Below are 21,163 nucleotides of genomic sequence, written 5' to 3'. Positions count from 1 at the left end.
CGCACTTCACAACTTTTGACAAATCAGAGTAGACAGAACAAATTGTTAGGGAGAGGATCACCCTAAATGTGCAATCTGTAAAGCTATTCTGTAAAACATTACCACAAGGGTATTTGCTTTATAGCATAACACCTGGAGTACTTTTTTCCTTTCCACAGAAAGAAAATCAACTAGCTGCCAAAAAGTACTAAACCAGAGTTATTAGCCATCGCTAGACGAGCACAATCTGTTAAATGTATGCTTTTACCAACGTCAGTAAGGCTTCATTTTGTCTTAACAAGGTCAGGAGAGTTGCTTCGTTAGTCACATAGACTCATCTATTTGTGTAACATCTACATAAAGGGCCTAAGTGAATGTGAGTCATAGAAAGCTTTTCTAATTTGTCTGAATGCCATGTCAACAAAGAGCTAACTTAGTCAGCACATTACCACCTCTGTGAGAAAAGTTCTAACATGCACAAAAAAAAATCAAGATACACCAGCTCAGCAAAACATAAAGATTAACATTAAACCTCAATATTTCTTCGATGAGTTGAAATCAACACAAGGGTTTTCTTTAAAAGTTGTCTTTCCCTGCAAGATCGTACATCACCTTTTTGTTTCATCTCTAGATTTAGACTGAAATGAATTGAAATGCATGTCCGTTCCATTTGACTAGTAATATTTGAGCAATGCATTTTGTTTAAGTTTTTTAATGTTACAAAACTGATTTTACTTTCGAATCAGTCAAAATATTTATATTTTTGTCATTTTGTGGGGAGTCGTGTTTAAACAGAGATGCATTTAAGGTCTTCTGGTCTTTGCATAACCAAAGATGGAAATCTTTTCAGATTCTCGACACGACATTGATCTTGTTCTCAGTACAGCCTGAACATTTCGGTATTGTTCACGGACAGGATTTCAAGGTGTAGGTAATGTAGTTACTTTGAGAGATTTATTTTGTACTGAAGCAGTTTGCTGGTGGGTGTGAAACAGCTGAGACGAGGAAGCACCCTGTGGGGGGAAGTTCAAGTGACTAAGTTTGATTGGGCAGGAATTGCTGTAAAAAATACCTCACTACGGGTTTCTTTTATTATGTTTGTGTTCAAACCAAATTGGGCTTTCACAAGAAGCCCAGTATGTTCCCACTTTAAAACACTGGACACAAACTACACAAGGATTTGTCTACTTTGCAAAAAAAAAAAACCAAGCCCACTTTCTCAGGAAGAACAGAGATGGTCTTCTTCCACACCAGAGTTCAGATGAGAGTTAAAAATCTGTTCAAATTAAGTCATACGAGGAAACTAACACTAATTTATGTAAGCTGAACCAAACAGCTCTGAAATAAAGTCCTAATTTTGAGGCCGTGGTTGTCCACCTACTAAAGGTGAACTGCATGATTCAGGTTTGGAGTCAGTCTTTGCTTCAAGTGGAAGAGTTTAAGTACAGGATTCTTATCCTTAGTGCTGGAGGAGGACATGGAGAGACAAGGTATCTGCTTTAATGCTCAGGTCTGCTGTGGTGCAGGAAGAGTTCAGCCAAAAAGCAAACCTCTCCATATACAGTATACCACTGTTGGTTACAATCCAACATAGAAAACGATTTCAGCAACACGATTAATGGCCTGGAACTCAGCATTCAGAAATTCCTCTTGGTACAATATGGGCACTGAAATTCATACGTTGTCTTGATGTAAAAAAAAAAACAAAAAACAAAAAAAACCGGAGCCCTACTAATTATTCAACTCAGGTGTGTTGAAGTAGAGACGCATCTAAGAGTCACCAGCTTTTCACCTGGATTTGAGGACCCTTGCTGTGCGATGCTATGCCACATATAATAATTTTCTTTCTGCACAAACTACCAAAGAATTAGACTTAGGGTTTAAGATCTTTGGCAGGAAACACTTTTAACGTCTGAGGTCATTAAACAGTGAGAGGATGTTCTTCTTATGCTCGTAATTATTCATGCTTCAAATTTGTTGAAGTCATGGTACATAAAGCCCATTTAATAACTCAACCAATGTTCTTATTATTGGCACACCGGATAAAAGAAAAGGGGAAGCTACGTAATTTGAAAGTATGGCTTAATACATAAAACCGTTTTATTATCACACCACTTACAAAGGTTCTATTCAAAATATGAAGTAATGTTGGCTTACGTTGAACTCGTTTTTTTGTCTTCAGCTAAATTAATGTTATCATTTGCATTGTTTGACTTTGTAGAGCATCTGGGGTTCCTGATCTCCAAGGCCCATTGACTTTCCTGCAGAGTAACCTTGCTGGAAATGCCAGAACATTACTCATGCTGCTTTTTTTTTTTTTTCGTCAACTCGCTGCATTATTCGTACTCTCTTAACTGCATCGGATTTTATATATTTGTGTGGAGAAAAAAAAAAAGCATCCCGGGTGTATTATGCACAGTGTAGCTTAAATGGATTCACTTGGATGTGATTACCATGTGCAGGAAGTCATTGTTATTTATGACATGGGGTCTCCCTCCGTATAAGCACACCACCACATCATCTGTCACTGTCACCGCTTTTATTTGACTTACTACAGAAGTGTGGTTACTTCCGGCAGGGATGGAGCTGGTCAAATTCATGAGTTTACCAAGGCAATCTGTGGTCCTAAATGACAATACCATAGTCCATACAGTTAAAGTTTAGCCTTGATTACCCCTGTGGGCATGCTTTTATGAATGCTAACTGCTGCTCTGCTCTCCTCAGCACATTTCCTATCCCTTCAAGAGCCCTTGTCTCGTAGTTCATCTCATCCAGAAAGCCACTGGCTCCTTTGCGAGTTCCCGCACTGCTGTTCTCCTTCTCGCTTTTCTGACACCGTACAACGCACAACGCTAAGCCCAAAGGCTTTGGGCAGAATAGAAGTGTCATAAAAAACCCATTCACATCCCAAATGGCTCTTCAAGGCGGAAAGTTTTAAAGGTTTTGTTCCCGTTCTGCAAAAGTGGCAAAGTGCTGCTCATTGCTGCAACTCGCTACCTCCACCAGGAAAAGGATAGAGTGACTTGAGTATAAAATATTCCTAAAGCTGTCAAAAAAAAAAAAATCAAAAAATCAAGAGCTGCTGAAATTTCCCCCGTCGTGCTCAACTAATGCCCAGATGGACATTTTTTTTTTCTGCTTCTTATTTTTGTTTCTATTCCCATTTCCTCTGGATTTCTGTAAAACAGAAATATGTTATTTCCCAGCAAGGGATGGGTTTTAAATGCCTCTCTTTGCAGCAGTTACCTTTCAGTCTGAACCAAGGCCACTTGCGGTGCAACAAACCAGGAATTGAAGAAATGACAGCTTACAGGCAACACGTTCTCAGGTTTGTTTAGACCGTGTGTGTAATTTGCACTCTGCACATATCCATCCCCGCAGGGAGAAATGAAGGAAATTTAAGCTCTGTCTTTTGATGTGTCCTTCATGTAGACATCTTATAAAAATACTGGCAAAGATGACAAAGTGATAAAAAAAAGCTAAACAAAAATACACTAAATGGAAAGAACATGTTCATAGTTATCAAGTTAACCATCAGTTTATTATCTCATTCCTTTCAGGCTTCAACATTTATTTGACTGAATTGGCAATCAAAAAAGAGCAAAGGTTTTGGATTGCATATGCATATTTAAAATAAAAAGGGATTTCTTATAAAGCAAACATTAATTTTCCTACAACATTAAATCATCCTTTCTAAATTTATACTTAGGGCTCTGAATCACTGGGGTCTTATTGCCCAGCCAAGAAAGAGTTGCATTTCCATGCCACGATGGTATAAATCTGAACTCATTTCATATTATCAGCATGTTATATCAGACCTGTAGGCTGGATGTCTGAATTAATAAAATTCAAGCAAAAAATGCGTCTAATCCTCTTACTTAGTCATTTTAAAGCTTCTGTTCTTTATGATGTTCTTTTCTACATCATAAAAAGGTAACGTTTGTAAAGTAATCAACCTGTTACTTGATTTCTCCCATCTTTGGCACATTCATACATATTTTGTCCATTTTGTCAACAAAACACAAATGACTAATGAATCATGCCGTTTCATTTTATTTTCTTTTTATGGAGGTTTTTAAACAGTTCTGATTGTTATGATTTTTTTTATGTAAGGGATAAAGCCTTCTAGTAATTCTTTATGGAAATGTTTTTTTTTCTTTGGCATATAAATTTTTATGTCATATGATATGCCAAATATATCTTTTGATTTCAAGTTTTCATATTAGATAATTAACTCATTGAACAGACGAGCTCTAGTCAAATCAAATCATGTCAAAATGCTTTTTTATTACAAATATTCTTTCACTCTTGATCATATTTGTCCCTTGACTTGTTTCGAACTTTAAGAATGATTTCTTATTGATTTCTTTTCTGTTTTGTGCTCAGTTGTTTAACTTAATAACTTGAAATCTCAGTAAAACACCTTGACGTTTGTGCCTATTTCATAACAGAATGCTAAAAAAAAAAAAGTTAGAGGTGTGAATACTTTTGTAAAATCCTGTATATGTGCATGTGTTTGTTTATAAAAGTGAGATAAGAGGCTGATGCTTGTGCCTGAGATAAAAAAGACTGTTCTAAAATTATTTATGTTCAAACTTTGTTTGCTGGCAGAAATGACCCAAAAGCTATTTTGGAGCTCAAAGAGCCAAAAGATTAACCCGAGGTGAAAACAACTCAAGCTCTGAAGGAACACGAGTCCCTGACTTATTGCTGATATCTGTAAGAAATGAAGCCCTGCTCCATCCATCTCGGTCAGGTCACAATACTTCATTTTTCCTCATTTCTCTGAAAGGGGAAAATATGATTCCCTTATCGATTGCTGCATAAATGTGTTGCCTAGTGATGAAAGATGAGGTGTGCTTTGCTTTTATGTGATCCGATTAACCCCCAGCTGGGATCGGGCTCTCTGCTATGCCCTCGCTCTCTGCGGTGTCGGGGTCCGTGTGATGGGCACTTAGAGCGATTAGTGTTGCTTTGTGTTGTGTTTGTCTTGAGATATCATCCAAGACGTTTTATTAACCAAGGGGATTATTTTCCTGTCGAGTAGCCTTCAGTGGATTTAACGCAGACCTTTGCTATATCGTAAATGTGTGATTAATAGCTGCGTACCATTTTTTTTTTCATGTTTCACTATCATGGCGTTTATGTACTTAATCTACTAATGCTTGACTTGTCTTGTTTTTCTGCAGTTAGTTTAGAAATGGTAGGATGGGGCACATTATGTATGAACATTTATCACTTACAATCACTTACAATCACACACCTGTCTGATTGTAAACATTTGCATTGGAAACATGAAACGGGTGTTTCCGTGCATAAACAAAGTAGCCAGAGAGCAACAGACCAGATTCAGTTGTTGAGGCTACACCTAAACTTTATTTATACATAATTTAGTCAAGTCACAGTCGCTTGGGTAAAAATTATAAATTGTATTACAAATAATCACACCTTCACTTTTATGCTAGTAAATAAAGTCCATTACAGTTAATTGTTGACGCAACTCTCTAATTAGTAAAGGAAGTTATTCTGTGTCATTTAATCTGAATATAAATACGGTTTTGTGGAGGCCTGAGAAGTCAGATGTAGCATATTAGCAAAGAAACAGTAGAAACATAAAAAGAGGACATGAATGAAATTGTAAAGCAATTTAGAGTGGGATTAGAGTTTTAAAGACATATCCCTTCATCTGTCTTTGATTTGCCTGCCTGTCACATTTCAAATTATAAGAGCTATATATATATATATATATGGCTATTAAAGAAGGGTGAAGGGTGAAGAAGGGTGGCTATTATGTGCTGGACTGTCTCAGGGGCCTCCTTGCACAACCTACACCTTGGGTCTTCTCTGGTGTGGTAGATCTGAGCCTCTATTGCTAAACACCAGAGCAATAGAGGCTCAGATCTACCACACCAGAGAAGACCCAAGGTGTAGGTTGTGCAAGGAGGCCCCTGACCCCTGAGACAGTCCAGCACATAATAGCAGGGTGCAAGATGCTGGCAGGGAAAGCGTACATGGAACGACATAACCAAGTGGCGGGCATAGTGTACAGGAACATCTGTGCAGAATATGGACTGGAAGCCCCGAGATCAAAGTGGGGAACACCCCCAAAAGTGGTGGAGAATGACCGAGCTAAGATCCTGTGGGACTTCCAGATCCAGACAGACAAGATGGTAATGGCGAACCAACCGGACATTGTGGTGGTGGATAAAGAACAGAGGAAAGCCGTTGTGGTGGATGTAGCAATACCAAGTGATTACAACATCAGGAAAAAGGAGCATGAGAAATTGGAGAAGTACCAGGGCCTCAGGGAGGAACTGGAAAAGACCTGGAAGGTGAAGACCACAGTGGTGCCTGTGGTCATCGGGGCCCTCGGGGCAGTCACCCCCAAACTGGAGCAGTGGCTACAACAGATCCCAGGAAGAACATCAAACATCTCAGTCCAGAAATGTGCAGTTCTAGGCACAGCCAAGATACTGCGCAGAACCCTCAAGCTCCCAGGCCTCTGGTAGAGGACCCGAGCTCAGAGGATGAAACAGACCACCCGAGGAGGGTGAGAAGGGAATTTTTATTTATATATATATATATATATATATATATATATATATATATATATATATATATATATATATATATATATATATATATATATGTATATAGTGAATTACGTTTGGGGAACAACCTCAGTAAAGCTGTTTCCACTGATGTAATGTTACTAAAACAAATACACAATTCAGGACTGTAGCTTTTCAGTGACCCGTGTTTTCTACCTTTTGTAAGAGACTTACTCTTGTTATGAAAGTAAACACCTTTCTGTATACTGAACCCTGTGTACATATTATAATTTAATGGGTTCTGAAATAAAAAGAACAACAGCTATTTCACTATTGGTCTTGGTTAAATTCTTTGGTTCAAATCCTTGTTCATAAAGTCATTGATTGAGGCTTTTCTATTGGTGAGCTGGGTCAGACAGTTCACTGGATTCTGAGACATTCTGTCTCTTTTCCTTTTTAATGTGCATGCGAGACCTTATCAAAACCCATCTTTGATAAAGCTCTTGAAGTCCTTGACTTCGCCAATGGTAATTTCTGTATGTGAGCAGCAGCTGACATTTAAATCCAGTCCTCCAAGAGCCCAAAATACCCTTTTCATCCCATTGTTCGGTGGCTGAAAATGAGAGAGTTGCCTTGCGCTATGACCGGCAGTCGGTCCGCTGATGATGACTTAGATCCCCTAAGCAGTTTCTCCGCAGACCAGGGCCTGAGACTGAGTAAATGTTTAAAAGTTAGGAAATGCCATGTAAAGATCAAACTTTAATGTTTTACCTTGTGAATGTTCAAAAAATTGTGATCAAAAGCCCTTTAAATGTCAGTGATGGAAGACACAAAACAAGGGCTTTCAGCTTTAAAGCACACAATCAGCAGTGCAAAAGGACCCCAGCAAGTGATTGACATAAAAACATCAGGAAACATAAGAACGTGTGGGTTGTTCATAATTTGAGTGACTTTGATTTCCTTCTGAAAGACCTTGTGTTTTCTTTCATTCAGAAATCACAAATAGCTGCTCACACAAGACATCCAGCTGCTTTTGTCGGTCCTGGAGGGAGGCTTTGAAATTGTGACTCACATAAGATGTTTTTGGTTGAAAAGTAGTAATGAATAGACTCTTTCATCACAGTTTTGAGAAATAATTTAACCCTCATTTTGCAGAGAATGTTGTGGGACCATGTAAAGTGTGTTTGGGCTGTTGCATGACTAAAACAACCTTTTTTTTTTCTTTTTTTTAAGCTTTGGATAAATGTTTTGAGTTTGCATGTCCTCCTCGTGCTTTGAGATTTGTCCAGTTGCAGTCTCTTTCCACTGGCCAATGCTCTGCTTATTGAATTGTGGCTTTAAATTGAATTTTGGAGTCAGTGTGCAGAGGAGTAATAAAAACGCTTCATTTTACAGATTAAATCTTGCCCACAGTAACAATAAAACAATTAACTGGCTTAATCATCCGTGGAGTATCAACATTTATCTTTATACTTTACAAATCTAGAACAAACTTAGAAAGTACCATCTACTTAGCAATTCAAAACAACTGGAACCATTTTAGTATGTCAATCTTGAGTGCTAGAGAAATTCCTATTGGTTTATAATTGTGGAGGGCTTTTGTTTTTTCTTTTACTTTTCTTCTGTTTTTAATTTTCTTTGTATTTCCTCTAATTCATGTAAAGCACTGTGAAATGCTGAAAATGTGCTATATAAAAAAAATTACCTCACCTTACTTTACCTTTACACAACTAATTAAAAACTTGACTTCAGGAAAAACTGAACACTGTACATGTTCAGCTGAGTAACAAAAATATATTTATCTAATAAACACCAGCCAATTGCCCCAAGTCACTGACTTGCAGCACGCACTCCTTCTGGACAAGTATGCAGCATCGACTGACATAAAAGTCAAGTCTTTCATGGATCAAGAAGAAGAAACGAAATGCCCTGTATTGTTTGTCAGTATGAAAAACTCAAAGTGTTTCAGCCTCAAAGTGAAAGGCAAATGGAAGCCTGCAAATTCACACAAACATAAGAAACAAAAGAAAACAATAAGAGGGAATAAGGGTGCCACATTGGACCAATTCCAGATCTTTAATGTTCTCAAAGGGCCCGTTGTGGCAGAATGTATTGGTAAAACTACCTGTTAAACTGTTGAAATGTCTCTTTGTTCAATTAGTACTTTTTAAAATGTTAAAAAGGTTCTAGAGGGCCGCATACGTAGCTATGGAAGACCTCTACTGCCTCGAGTTTGAGACCTGTGCTGTACAGTAAGGACAAATTTAAAACGCAAGGAGCTCTCGGCTATTTCTTGTTTCCTGATCTAAAGTCTGTTGTTCTCCTTGAGGAGAGACTTTAGTTTAGAGTTGATCCAGGACTTGTTATTGTAGAAACACTGCTTGTTCACAGTGTTGTCCACACAGAAATTAATGTTGTCCGTGATGCAGTCTGTTGTGCTGGCAATGTCCTCCTCATGACGGGCACAAAGCTCTTCCCACACAGCGGAGCGGAAACAGTTCCTCGGACCATCTCTTCACCGAGCGTTTCGTAGTTGCTTGTCTGTGTACTAGGGGTGTATACAAAGGCTGGAGACGAACCAGGTTGTGATCTTAGCCCCCTCGGCTGGGGGAGAAGTGATAAGCCTCCTTGTTTTTGGCACACAAGGAGTCCAGCTTTTTATTGTCTGTGGTGTGGCAGAACAGCTTTTCATAAAGTGTCTGTGGATGTAGGCTTGGAACAAATCTTGGAACAGGGTTAAGAGATGTTCCCTCTTAACCCCGTCAGTGATCACTTTTACTTGTTAAGGCAAAGAAGAGTCTGGAGCAGGTTGTAGTTGTATATTGGGAAACTGTAAGCCCATTTATGTTGCATGTTAAAAGAAGCTTTTCGTCTTGTTAAGGTGCTGCTTGTGGTAATCTTTGTCTCACTTGGAATCTTAGAGCAAAGTAGTCAAAATATTAACCCACCCACTCAATTTTCAATTGCTCCTCTTACACTTTCACCTTACAAAAATCTTTCTGAAGTTTATGTAAAAAACCCCCAAAAAAGTCTGATTTAAACTTAATATATTTGATCAGGAATGGCTGCAAAATTAACACATGGTGTAAGATAATGTGAGAGTAAGAGGAGAAAGAGAAAAATGGCAAGTTGAGGGGATTATTTTCCTTGGATGAAGTTCCTACTTTGGTCGCTACGGATAAGAGCAGGTGATTATGAGAAGTAGTTTGATGTGAAGCCACTAGTCTCTGTTAGAGGCCTATTTAAAGAAAAAAAAAGAATTAGGGTGTATTTTAAAACATCTTTTCCTAGTGACATAAAGCTCTGTGGGCTGGATAAGAAAATAAAATACATCCTGAATCTGAAACGAACATCCGTCTAATGATTGGAGGATGATGTGATAAGACTGTCTTAGACCGAAAGAGAAATCCCCTGCAAGACTTTACAGTTGGGATTTACCACAGGGGTTAAGTTTCATTTGGAGCAACAGTTCTGCAGCCATGATTTACAAGCACATTAGCTGTAGATATGAAATCCAAGGGTAACCTCAGGGCTGCAAATCACACCGGTTTTGCCTTTCTGCAGCTGCATCGTCCCGTCAGCGTCACGAGGAGGAACACATTCTTAATCCAAACTTACAAATTACAGAGTTTTTATGTTGCAATATTTAGTTTTCATCCATGTCATAGTAAGTAGAAACTAGGACAGTGTGTCACGTCTCCCAGAGGGGAGGATAGACAGCAAAATCCTTTCATTCTGCAGCATGATCCAGCATCAGCTAAGCACTGGACTGCCTCGTGACATCACTCTTGACATCATATATATATATATTTATAACAAATAGCACAGGTCTCTATATTTTTTGCTACATTTTTTCCCACTAAGAACTGTTTTGAGTAGTTGGAAGTCCAGACATGGAAGCTGTTTCTTAGAAAATAATGGAAGTAATCTATATGTATTGTTATTTTATTTGATATTTACTGTTGCTGCCAATGAGTATTGAGAACAGAAAACTCTGTAATTAGGTTTGGATGTTTGTTTTCTTTCTCTTTTTAATCAGGTCGTCCAACACAATTTGTGTTGGAGTCGGGCATTATTCTGAACAATTCTCAATTATTTGAAGAAAATGTGTATGCCTGCTGATGGTTTTTTTTTCGCCACTGATAATAAAAGCCTAAATAGCTTTTTCTAATCCGTATATTAACAGCTTCAGCTCAAAGATAGAGTAGGTAATATGCGGGGAGCTTGGAGCAGAGCTCAACCTGGAGCTCCACATTAAAAGGAGTCAGTTTTAATGGTTTTGAGCATTTGATTTGTTCCAGAATTCATTGGGTAAACTATATGTCCAACAAGGCATCTTTGAATTCCTTGGGTTTCTCCATAATGAACAGCAGAATATTTTGGGCCTGGACCTTGTGGTTCAATTTCTACATCATCTGGTGACATGCTATAAGACGAGAACAGCTGAAAAGCATAACGTTCTGTGCGATGAATTCCTGAAAGCAGCTACTAAATTTAACTAAGTTTGTTCTGTGTGTTTGCCAGTTAGAAGAATGTTGGTGTAATTAAAATGTTCATTTTAAAGCATTAGGAATAATTGTTGCTTTTCTTTCTTTTAAATAAGAATAAATAACTCATGTTGTAAATTTTTTCTTCAAACTTCTGTATTAGATTTTGCCTCATATTCAGCCATCTGTAATCTGAAATGGCTTGTCAAGTCGCTCATTTATCTTGAAACGGCATTTGCATATTTCCTGGCTGATTGACTCTTTAATCGTAAAATCCAGTCTTGAACTATTTATTTAGGGATGCAGCTGGAGTTTTTATTTTGAGTGCTTGGTTTATCAGTCTTATATTGTTTTAGAGGTGCTGCTGTTATGACTCGTTCTGTCCGTCCGGCAAGCCAGTCATTGCTTTCTGACCGTGGCCTGTCACAAATCACTACCACTCCGTGTCTCCACACAACATGCAGGGTCCAAGACAGATAATCAATGGGTCCTAATGGGCTTCTCCATCGGTCCAAATATCTGAAGTTTTATGCTTGATGGTGGAGACAAAGGTGGTGAGGAGGATTTACAAGACAAGGTGATGGAGGCAGGCTCTGAGGTCATGTGAGAATGGCCTTCATTCAATAAATGTGCTTTGAGACTTGGTGTGTTTTAATTAAGTTGATATTAATTAAAACGCAGATAATTATAGGAATTGAGGCAGGCATCTTTCAAAAGATAGTAAAGCAATGTAAAAGCAGCATTAAGGGAAGGAAAAAAAATGTTATTGCCATTTCATTTTTTTTTTCATTTAATTGCAGCTTTCAGTCAGAAAAAAAAAATCACTTTAGTAAAAATTTAAAGGTTTCTTTAAACTCAACATGTTCAGTAGTATAATCGTGTTTATATGTAACTACATAAGAAAATATAAATATATCTCACTGCAGCCTTCCCTGTTTCATTGTAGCTCTCAGAAATCAACCAACAACTCGCTCGTACAATTACTATGATGCTATGGCTAATTGTTTCACCATTTGAATATTACAACATAAAGCTTCACCTTTAGCGAAGGGTTAAACAGGTTTGTCTGGAGACTTTGAGTACAAAATATGTTTCTGGGAAAAACACAAGTGACTCACGGGGTCTTACTAATAAAAGTAAAATGACCAAAACTTGTTGAAAAGTGATTTTTGTTTTCTTTTTCTTTCAGTGGTTGACTGCAAGGTTGTTCTGGATGGCCTGCAGAGGTATGGCCCCACGCCAATGTACCTACCGGTCAGCTACCAGATCCTCAATGCTGAGTCAGCATTCTTCTTACTGGAGGCAAACCAGGACATAATGAGGAACTCCAGCCTCCAAGCTCGAACAGAGTCCTTCTTTATCCATCAAGCTCGGCAGATGCCCTTTGTCAACGCCAGCTACGGGCCGCTCTCTGTCCAGCAGCCTGTTCCTCTGGAGATGCTGCAAATACTGCCAGGGCCATTTAATGCACCGTCCCTCACTTTATCAACAGCGCCAACGTCGGCGACCTCTTCGCCTCTGTTTACATTCAACTGGAAGGTCCACACGTACATCATCAGTGAGCAGATTCATCCCAGCTGGCCGAAGGTTCAGGTGTTGTTCTACATTGCCGGCAGGGACTGGGATGATTACAGCACCGTCCACAAGCTACCTTGCGTCCGAATGTTTGCTTTTCATGAGACCCAAGAGGTGCGAGGTACATGTCGACTAAAAGGTGAGCTGGGGATTTGTGTTGCTGAGCTGGAACCTCTGGCCAGCTGGTTCAGCCCGCCAACTGTGAGGCCCGGCAGGCAGCGGGTCTCAGAGCAGGCTCAGGGCACTCCTGTGGAGCTCTACTACATAATTCAAGCCACGGACAGCGGAGACTGCAGCTCAGAGGACTCCAGAAAGGGCAGCCCAGTTCACACAGAACAGCAAAGGCCTTTGGGCTACTTTTCAGGGCATACACCTATGCAGCGCATTGGGAGCGTCAGACTGCTGCAGCCATTATCCGAGCTGAAGTTGGACAATAACTTTGTGGTGATGGCCCCCTCTAAACCCATAAGACAGAGAGAGACGGTCTCGACTTTTCTGGCCCTGTCCACACTTTCATCGGTGCAAATTTTCACCCTCAGGTGAGTTGGATTCCTAAATATATTCTAAGATTGTGTTAGACAAATTGTTGAATCTGCATTTTTTTTCTCAAGCAATCACAGTTTGAAGGTTGTGTGGCTGTTTTTTAAACTTTATTTTATTTTGTGGCTTGGAAGCTTTTTCTATAACAGATTGTTCTTTAAGTTTAAGTAGAAGAGATGATTCATTTCTAGTTCTGGTTTTCTAAAAATGCTTTGGGAACAGCTTTTGTTCTTTTGTATTCACAAGTCAAATGCTCTTCCTACATTATAATTCTTGTACTTCTTTCATCAAGTTAGTTTAATCTTTTTCAAAAGCAACATGCAAAAGATATTAGAAAACCAGAGTTATTAACTGTGTAAATACTCTTAAGTCTGGTTCAACACAATCTATGTCTTCACAGGAAGACTGAAAACTCAAATGGAATATGATGGCTTGTGTCTGGATTCATTTTATCCCTAGTGGTTTTGGAATAGATTAAAGCTTAATCTGGAATTGCTCAGATCTCAATCCTGTTCAAACAGTTTGGATGATGCTCAAAAGATAGGCCGGTCATTGCATTCCTACATGATTCCGTCCGATTCTCGCCTCCTTTTAGTGCTTCGTCTAGGACTTCTCCCATTGACTTTGATTTCTCCATGGGGTTGTTTACAGTTCATGGACTTTCTAGAAAGCTTCATCAAGGTGGCACATGTCATGGCCAAATGTTAGCGATTGGGTAAAATGTAAAACTACAACAGAGCCACCAGGCCTTCAGCAAGCAATTCTTCCTGAATAAATAAAAATTTTTACGCTCTATTGTACTTCCTAAAATTTCCTGTAGTTATATTTTGCATTATTAATGCATCCTTGAAAAAAGAACTCTTTAAAAGCCCAAGATTAACATCACATTCACACCAATGCTGATTGGTTTCAAACTTCTGGCTGACACTGTATCTTGTGCAACAGTAAAAAAGGCTTAATTAAACAATGTTTGAGACCACATTTTTGAAGAGTTTCACACTGCAGGAGATTCATAGTATGCACCATTTAAGAGAATAATTTAGTGGATCAATATCTTACTGAGACAGCTTGACTTCACAACAACTTCCACTGTCATTGTTGATCACATTAGGAATGGTTAAAATAATCCACGCCACATATTTGTGTGTCTGTAGTTTGTTTTGCTTGGATAACACTTTAATTACACCTTAGTGATTCCTCTTATATAATCTTGTTCTTGCCATATGCACGCATTTTCTAAGTTGCACATTTGGAACCTTTTTTGTCGTATTTGACTAAAGAGAGGTACAACAAAGTATGACACATTGAGCTTACGCTGCACCAAATTACCATTCAAAGTGACTTTAATTGCTCCATGTTGTTTGATGCAAATTAAGGTATAAGAGGCATGCATTTCCGCTTGGCTATTCTCCTTCCTGCAATCTAAGTCATGGCAGATGAATCAGTTAGCAGCTTCGAAGTGAAGCTGCGACAGAGGGCTTTGGCAATTTGTCAATGTTGGGTGAGCAGGAAATCTGCCAAAAAGCCTCATTGGTTTTTGTCTCACACCAATGATGATGAACTCCCATGAAGTATTAGTGCTCCCACTGTGTGTTTGTCACATTTATCAGCGTGAGTGCAAATGGAAACATTAAAGGCGATATTCCGCCTTCCGTTCCTCTTTGCACCAGTGTTGCACCCCATTCGTTTTTAGAACTTTTTTTTCTTTTTTTTTGTTTTTCCGCTGGGAGAGCAACAGCTTAAAATTCATCAGAAATATCTCATTAGTAACCAAATGCTCGGATATCAAAGTGTTTGAAAACCCATGCAATTTGTGGCTATCGTACCAAAGTTTGCAAGAAGCGCATTCTGCGATGGTTGACGATTTCTTGCTGCCTTTGCCATGTGTTGCTTTCACCTTCAGTGACAAAAGCAGGGGTTTAGGTAAGTTTCCCCTGATCCTGTGCTTTTCATCACATAACTTTTAAAGCTCGTCATATTTCCATGATGATGTATATTCATGCTCAGTATCACAAGAGGTGGTTCACAGAGGAGTGACTGTGCTGGTTTTGATTCTGTGTTGTTAAGCAGTGATGTTATTCCTCCTCCTTTCATTGCATGTATTTGCACACTGTCAGCCAATGTTTGCTTTTGCTGTAGTGTGGCTGTGTTTGTGGACAGCTTAGTTTAAGTAGCTTTGGTGTGCTTCTCTCAGCTGCTCAGGCTTCATTAACTATTTATGGATTACTCGCTTCCTTCCCCACTATCTGTACTCCACGTCTTATCCATTCTCTACCTTTCATGTACTTGTTTAACTTGTGACAAAAGAATATAAGAATTTCTTTTCACAGCCTTTATTCATACCAATGCTGCTGCCAGATGGTATCGGTAGAGTGTTTCTTCAAAATTGAACTTCCCTGTCTGTGGGTTTTCACTGAATAACTACATGTTGGACAAAATGTTGCAGTCTAGTATTCCTTTTCTTCATACTGCAGAACTTCAACCATGATGCAAGAGCTACAAAATTTATGCATTTGATATCAAGAATCATTTATGCAATGAATCGGTTTGCTGGGCTTGCTGTTTTGATAGTAGTACATTCTGCACATAAAAGCAAGCACATATATTGCCTCCTAAAAGCGTCATTTTTTCTCTCTCAATTTTTAAGTCCCGTCACTGATTTTTAACTGGATTATGACTTAATGTTCCATGCTGACAAAATAATACGCTTTGATCTAAACTATATTTCAAATAATTTGCACCCTCTGAAGTGTGTTTTGTACCAGGGCCGCCCTTTATTTTACTCCATTTGAGAAACGTCCTTGTTCTCATCAATGCAAATCACCCCCAATTACAACTATTTTGTAAATAGTGGTAATTATTACCACTATTTTATAAAGACCAGCGACGCACTAAACTGTTTTATATTGACTATTACCTGAGCTTTGATTCTATGGAGCTCCCCCAGACTCACCATGGACTGAGCTATCTGGCTGCGTCACTGATATAGGCTGCCCTAAGGCTGCCATACTCTTTATAATTTTAGTGAAAGCATTGGTTTGCACTGGATTTTGTTCAGGAGTACCGGAGTAAAGTATGACTAATGTATATGAATGCCACAATTTTTTATATGTTTGTATTTAAAACTTTTCAGGGAAAAAAATTATTCATAATCATTATAATTAAATTCATGAAGGTTTTGTGACAAAATATGAAAAACTCCTAGGGATGCAAGCAATTTTGCCCTCTCTTTTCTTTCTTCTACCGTGCTCATCATAATTTGTTCATTTTCTGAGAATCCAATTTTACCACTAAGGCAAATTTTCTTCATTATGGTTCATACGGTGGAGAGGGTTTTCAGAAAAGAAAAACGCGTGCATCCTTGCACTCCAGCGAGCCTCCTTGAAATTTGCTCCGTTAGACAGATTAAATAAATGGAGAAATCTGTCAGTGTGTTCTAAAGGGTTCAATTTCCTGCCTCTGGCAGGAAAAGAACAGCAGGAACACAAAATTGAAAAATGGGAGATGATTTTTGGGTCACCGCAATTAATTCAGGCTCGGCACATCAATTTTCAAATAATAGAGAGAAAAGTCGAACAAAACAAATGGAGCGTGGTAATTGTGATTTATCTTATAGTTTTCCTATTGAGTCGCATACATCCACGTTGTCTCTGTTATTCATTTTAAGGAGATTCGAGCTTTGATATATGTCTGCAAAACAAGCAACTGAATATTCAACAAAAAAACATGACATTTATGGGTTATATTGCTTCAAATACTAAGCACACACATCCTGCCATGCTATGACTTTACAATGAAGTGTTATTTTGCACTCCGTTGTAAAATAATGACTGTGAGATGCTGTATTGTGAGGCTACAGCCCTTTGCTGTGATGAGTTTATCGCTGTGGAAGTATTTATTGTATAACATTGTCAATTTATGTATTTTAAGTATTTTTATGAATTATGAAGATAAATAACACATCATTTTATTTGATTGGATATTATTTCATGAGCATTTGTATTACTCTCAAATTTACTTTTTGCTCTCATTTTGGTTTACACCAGTTTTTTCTTCTAAAATATTACAAATTATGACTGAAGAATTCCAAGTGATGCTCCACTGGTGGAAGTTATTTATTAGTCCAGTAATAAGGTGTTTGTAGACAGTAGAAAATTACTTGAAATTATTTTCTTCTAACGTAGATGCAAAATGTCACTCCAATGGAAATGAGTGGACACATGACCAGTGTGAAACGTCCTGTATCAGGGGCTCCTTTTGTTCTAGAAAAACGTGGGTAGGGTAGGAAAAGGACAGTAGCGTCTTAGATTTTGCTCTTTTTTTCTGTTGCTTTTAGTCTAAAATAAATGCTACATTTCAAGGTATTTTAACTAAGTGAGTGATACAACATTTTATTTCACTTTTAATGTAGTCTTCAGATTCAATTCCAAAACAGTCAATTCTACTTGCATAATTTTTATAAACTTTAAAGCTTAATGAATTATCAAGTGACTTTCTTCATTCTATTTGTTATTATTAAGCCCAAATTGAAGCTTCAGCCTCCACTGGTGTTGTTTATTTACTGCAGTGGAGACAGACCAAAGTGACAGACTGGTCGCCTGTTATAAGTATTTTATATATATAAAAACACTTGCAATCTGTGACCAAAAGCAACTTTGGTAAAGTGCTTGTTATATCAGCTACGGTACTTGAGTCCCTGAAACTTTCAAATTACATTTGTTGTTTTGCTTTTTTTGGTGATTTTATTGCATTGAACAATCCAAAAACTACATTGACTCCCAATATACTTCTAGTGCCCAAATTGTTTTTTCATCCCAAAGCAGGTGTAACCGTTTGAGGGAGATGAAACTTTATTTCTTGAGTTTAGACACATTTTTACATCTGAATGATTCATTAGTCAGAGTTGGTTGGCAAACAAACAAACAAACTGAAAATTCAAGGTAATGGACTGTAAATGACTGGACAAAATTGTGAAAAGGATGTAATGGATTAAGGAAAACATTGAAAGAGTTCAGAAAGCATTTGGAAATTTTACATTTAATTGCAGGTTTTTAGTCCCAGTGCCCTGATAACCAAGTAGACAGTGATGGATCTTTAAATCTACATTTTGTACTTGCAGATACACATACACCAACACGCACACACACGCGCGCACACCCCCCCACACGCACCCACACGCATACATTAATCCGAAGAGTTGCCCTGAACCAGCTAAAAGTCACGCCGTGTTTGTCATGTTAAAGTCTCCCTTAGGAATCAGTAATTCCCTGCCTCATTAGGTAAGGGGAGAGTGGTGTAACAGGTTGCTAAAAGATTTTCAAGCTACTCCTTATTCAACATGCAAATTAAACCACTATTTCCTCCTCAACAAATTAACAGGCTTTTCAAAAGATAAATTGCCCAAGCTGTATTGTAATTTTGACTGAACAATCCAACATATTTCCGCTAAACCCCTCAGGGGGCAGAATTGCTGATGAATGCAAATGAATTTCTAAAATGTGAGAGTGTAAAGGTAGAAGTATGAGATTTTTCAAACTGTGCCAGTCAAAAATAGGTTGTTTTATTTATGGATTTAGCAGGTTAGCAAGGCAGAGAAGGACTGGTCATATTTAAACATCATGCACGTATGATAAGTAGTCCTAAGCTCATTCAAATTATGAACAGGGTTCAGGTTTACAGGTCCTGTGCATCACCTGTTAACTGTTTTTGGCAGTGTGGATAAAATATCAGCAGAAGAAAATGTTGAAATAAAGATGTTTCCTACAGTGTATTAGATTTATCTTGCCACTCTCGACCGTGATCCAGTTCTTTGTTAAAGGTCACCTGAGATAGGTATGTCTCTTTTCCATTTTCATTCTGTGGTTATCTGTACTTTTTCTTATATTTTATCTGCTGCTCTTTTTTTTTCTGTCACTCCCCTAGTTGGTTCGTAACCTTTCCTTCTCTGTATGTGCAGTCGTCTTTGTCATTCCCTTATCATCGAAAGTATATATATATATATATATATATATATATATATATATATATATATATATATATATATATATCATAAGGCACCATAAGGCGCACCGGATTATAAGGCGCACCTTCAATGAATGGCCTATTTTAAAACTTTTTTCTTATGTAAGGTGCACTGCATTATAAGGTGCATAGAATAGACGCTACAGTAGAGGCTGGAATTACGTTATGCATCCACTAGATGGAGCTGCACTAAAGAGAATGTCAACAAAACAGTCTGACTCCGGTCGGCGAGGAGAGCCTTCCACGACTGGGCCGGGGCGTGGCCGGACGATGGTCACCCTTCTCCGTTCGCGCACAGCATGTTCGTGGAGAACGTGGTGCTAAATGACCTGCAGACGACCTGATACTAGACGGTCGATAGGTAGATAGGTCAGTCAAACTTTATTAATAGATTACAAACAACTTAGACAACTATCCCAGAATGCACCGCGTGCTTCTTCTTCTACGGGCGAAAATGAAGTCGGCGGCTGCTTACCGTAGTTGCTAGACCTGTTGTGGCTCAATATTGGTACATATATAAGGCGCACCAGATTATAAGGCGCACTGTCAGCTTTTGAGGAAATTGAAGGTTTTTAGGTGCGCCCTATAGTGCGGAAAATACGGTTTATATATATAAATGGTTGCTAGGCTATTACACTCTCTTCTGAGCGAGAACTTCCTGTAAAGCTGCTAATACATAAAAGTTACTAATGCCAAGAAAATGTATGTAACCTTGAATTGCACAAGAACAAAAACTGGTAATTTGTAGCAAATCAGTTGGACACAATCTCTGCTTACTTAAACTTAGTGATTCTTTGAACTTTAAGGTAAAATTATATTAGATTTGATTGTGTGCATGCACGGTTTGTCTGTCCAGTGTGTCTCTGTACTGCCCTGTGATGGAATGGTAACCTGACCAGCACATACCCTGTATATACCTCAACCTGACCCTGCAAAGATAAATGAGTATAAGCAATGGATGGTAGAAATGGACAAGCAGTACCTATTTTATTTATTGGTATTTCATTGGTGTTTCCATGAGTTTTTACAGTGATCCCTTGAGCTCGCGTGCTCTTTACTTGCATTACTCATGTCTTTTAAAGTCTGTGTCAATTAGTGACTTGATTCAGAACCGGAATTCAATCAAACTTAAGTTACAAAATAATTCTGCAGACATGTCTCAGACTTGCATATTAAAAGGTCATGAGTTAAGGATTCAAGTTTTGCGAATAATCTTTATCTCATAAAAAATTGTTCTGAAAATAAACTGGTGATTGTAGATTTTTGGAGTAAATGATGAATGTTGTTCATAAATCAAACAACCATTTTACAAACACCACATTTCTGACTGAGATCCACATTTTCTCTTGTTAAGGGGTGATTTTGATTTATTAACTAGGAATGTTCGTGGACTGTGGATAATTAATAGTTCATGGCACCATGCTCATATTTAATCCACCTTTCATAAAAATTACCACATATTTATCTTAAGCTAAACTCTACATTAAGCTCTGTAATAAATACATTTTTACTACAGAGCTTGATTTATTAAAATAAAATAAGCTTCCTCCAAATTGTATTCCCAGTCTCTGTACTCATGGTGTTTAGCATAACTTCAAAGACATTTCCAGTTTTTCAAAATGGCACTGCCATTATTTTCCCTCCGAAATTTGATGTTCTGTCTCTCATTCACTCGCTGCATCAAACCTCACTCTGTGGTTCTGTATTTAATCATTTATTAATTACCTTCTCATATGTAGAATGTATTATATGCAGACTTACTGTATTTTCCGTAATCTTGCAAATCACCTGATTTATAGGAGAACATAAACAAAAAAACATTTAAAAAACAAAGGCAAGCTTGTTCCCTGTGCAAATTAAAATATGTCCATGCTCCCCATCGTCTTATATTCTGTGTCAAGACTTAGTCTTGTTCATATTTCCTATTTACAGGTGATATTGTTCTGAACTCGTTCAGCTACGACCTCCATTTTTGAAAAAATGAATATGAGAGTAGGCGACTCTCAATTA

The 21,163-nt window shown here is 38.1% G+C and overlaps 1 protein-coding gene across 1 annotated transcript in view; it reads left to right on the top strand.

Annotated features, from left to right (window-relative positions):
- LOC103473593 (transmembrane protein 132C) overlaps nt 1-21,163 on the top strand; it is a 159,538-nt gene that overhangs the window by 50,541 nt on the left and 87,834 nt on the right. Inside the window, exon 3 of the mRNA XM_008423935.3 lies at nt 12,207-13,131. Coding sequence (XP_008422157.2) covers nt 12,207-13,131 — 925 coding nt within the window. The remainder of the gene's footprint in view (nt 1-12,206; nt 13,132-21,163) is intronic.

Source organism: Poecilia reticulata, chromosome 12 (assembly GCF_904066995.2).
Source record: "Poecilia reticulata chromosome 12, P_reticulata-male-v2, whole genome shotgun sequence".
Classification (NCBI taxonomy): Eukaryota; Metazoa; Chordata; class Actinopteri; order Cyprinodontiformes; family Poeciliidae; genus Poecilia; species Poecilia reticulata.
The sequence above is the reverse complement of the archived record's forward strand: the minus strand, read 5'-3'. Positions and strand labels throughout refer to the sequence as shown.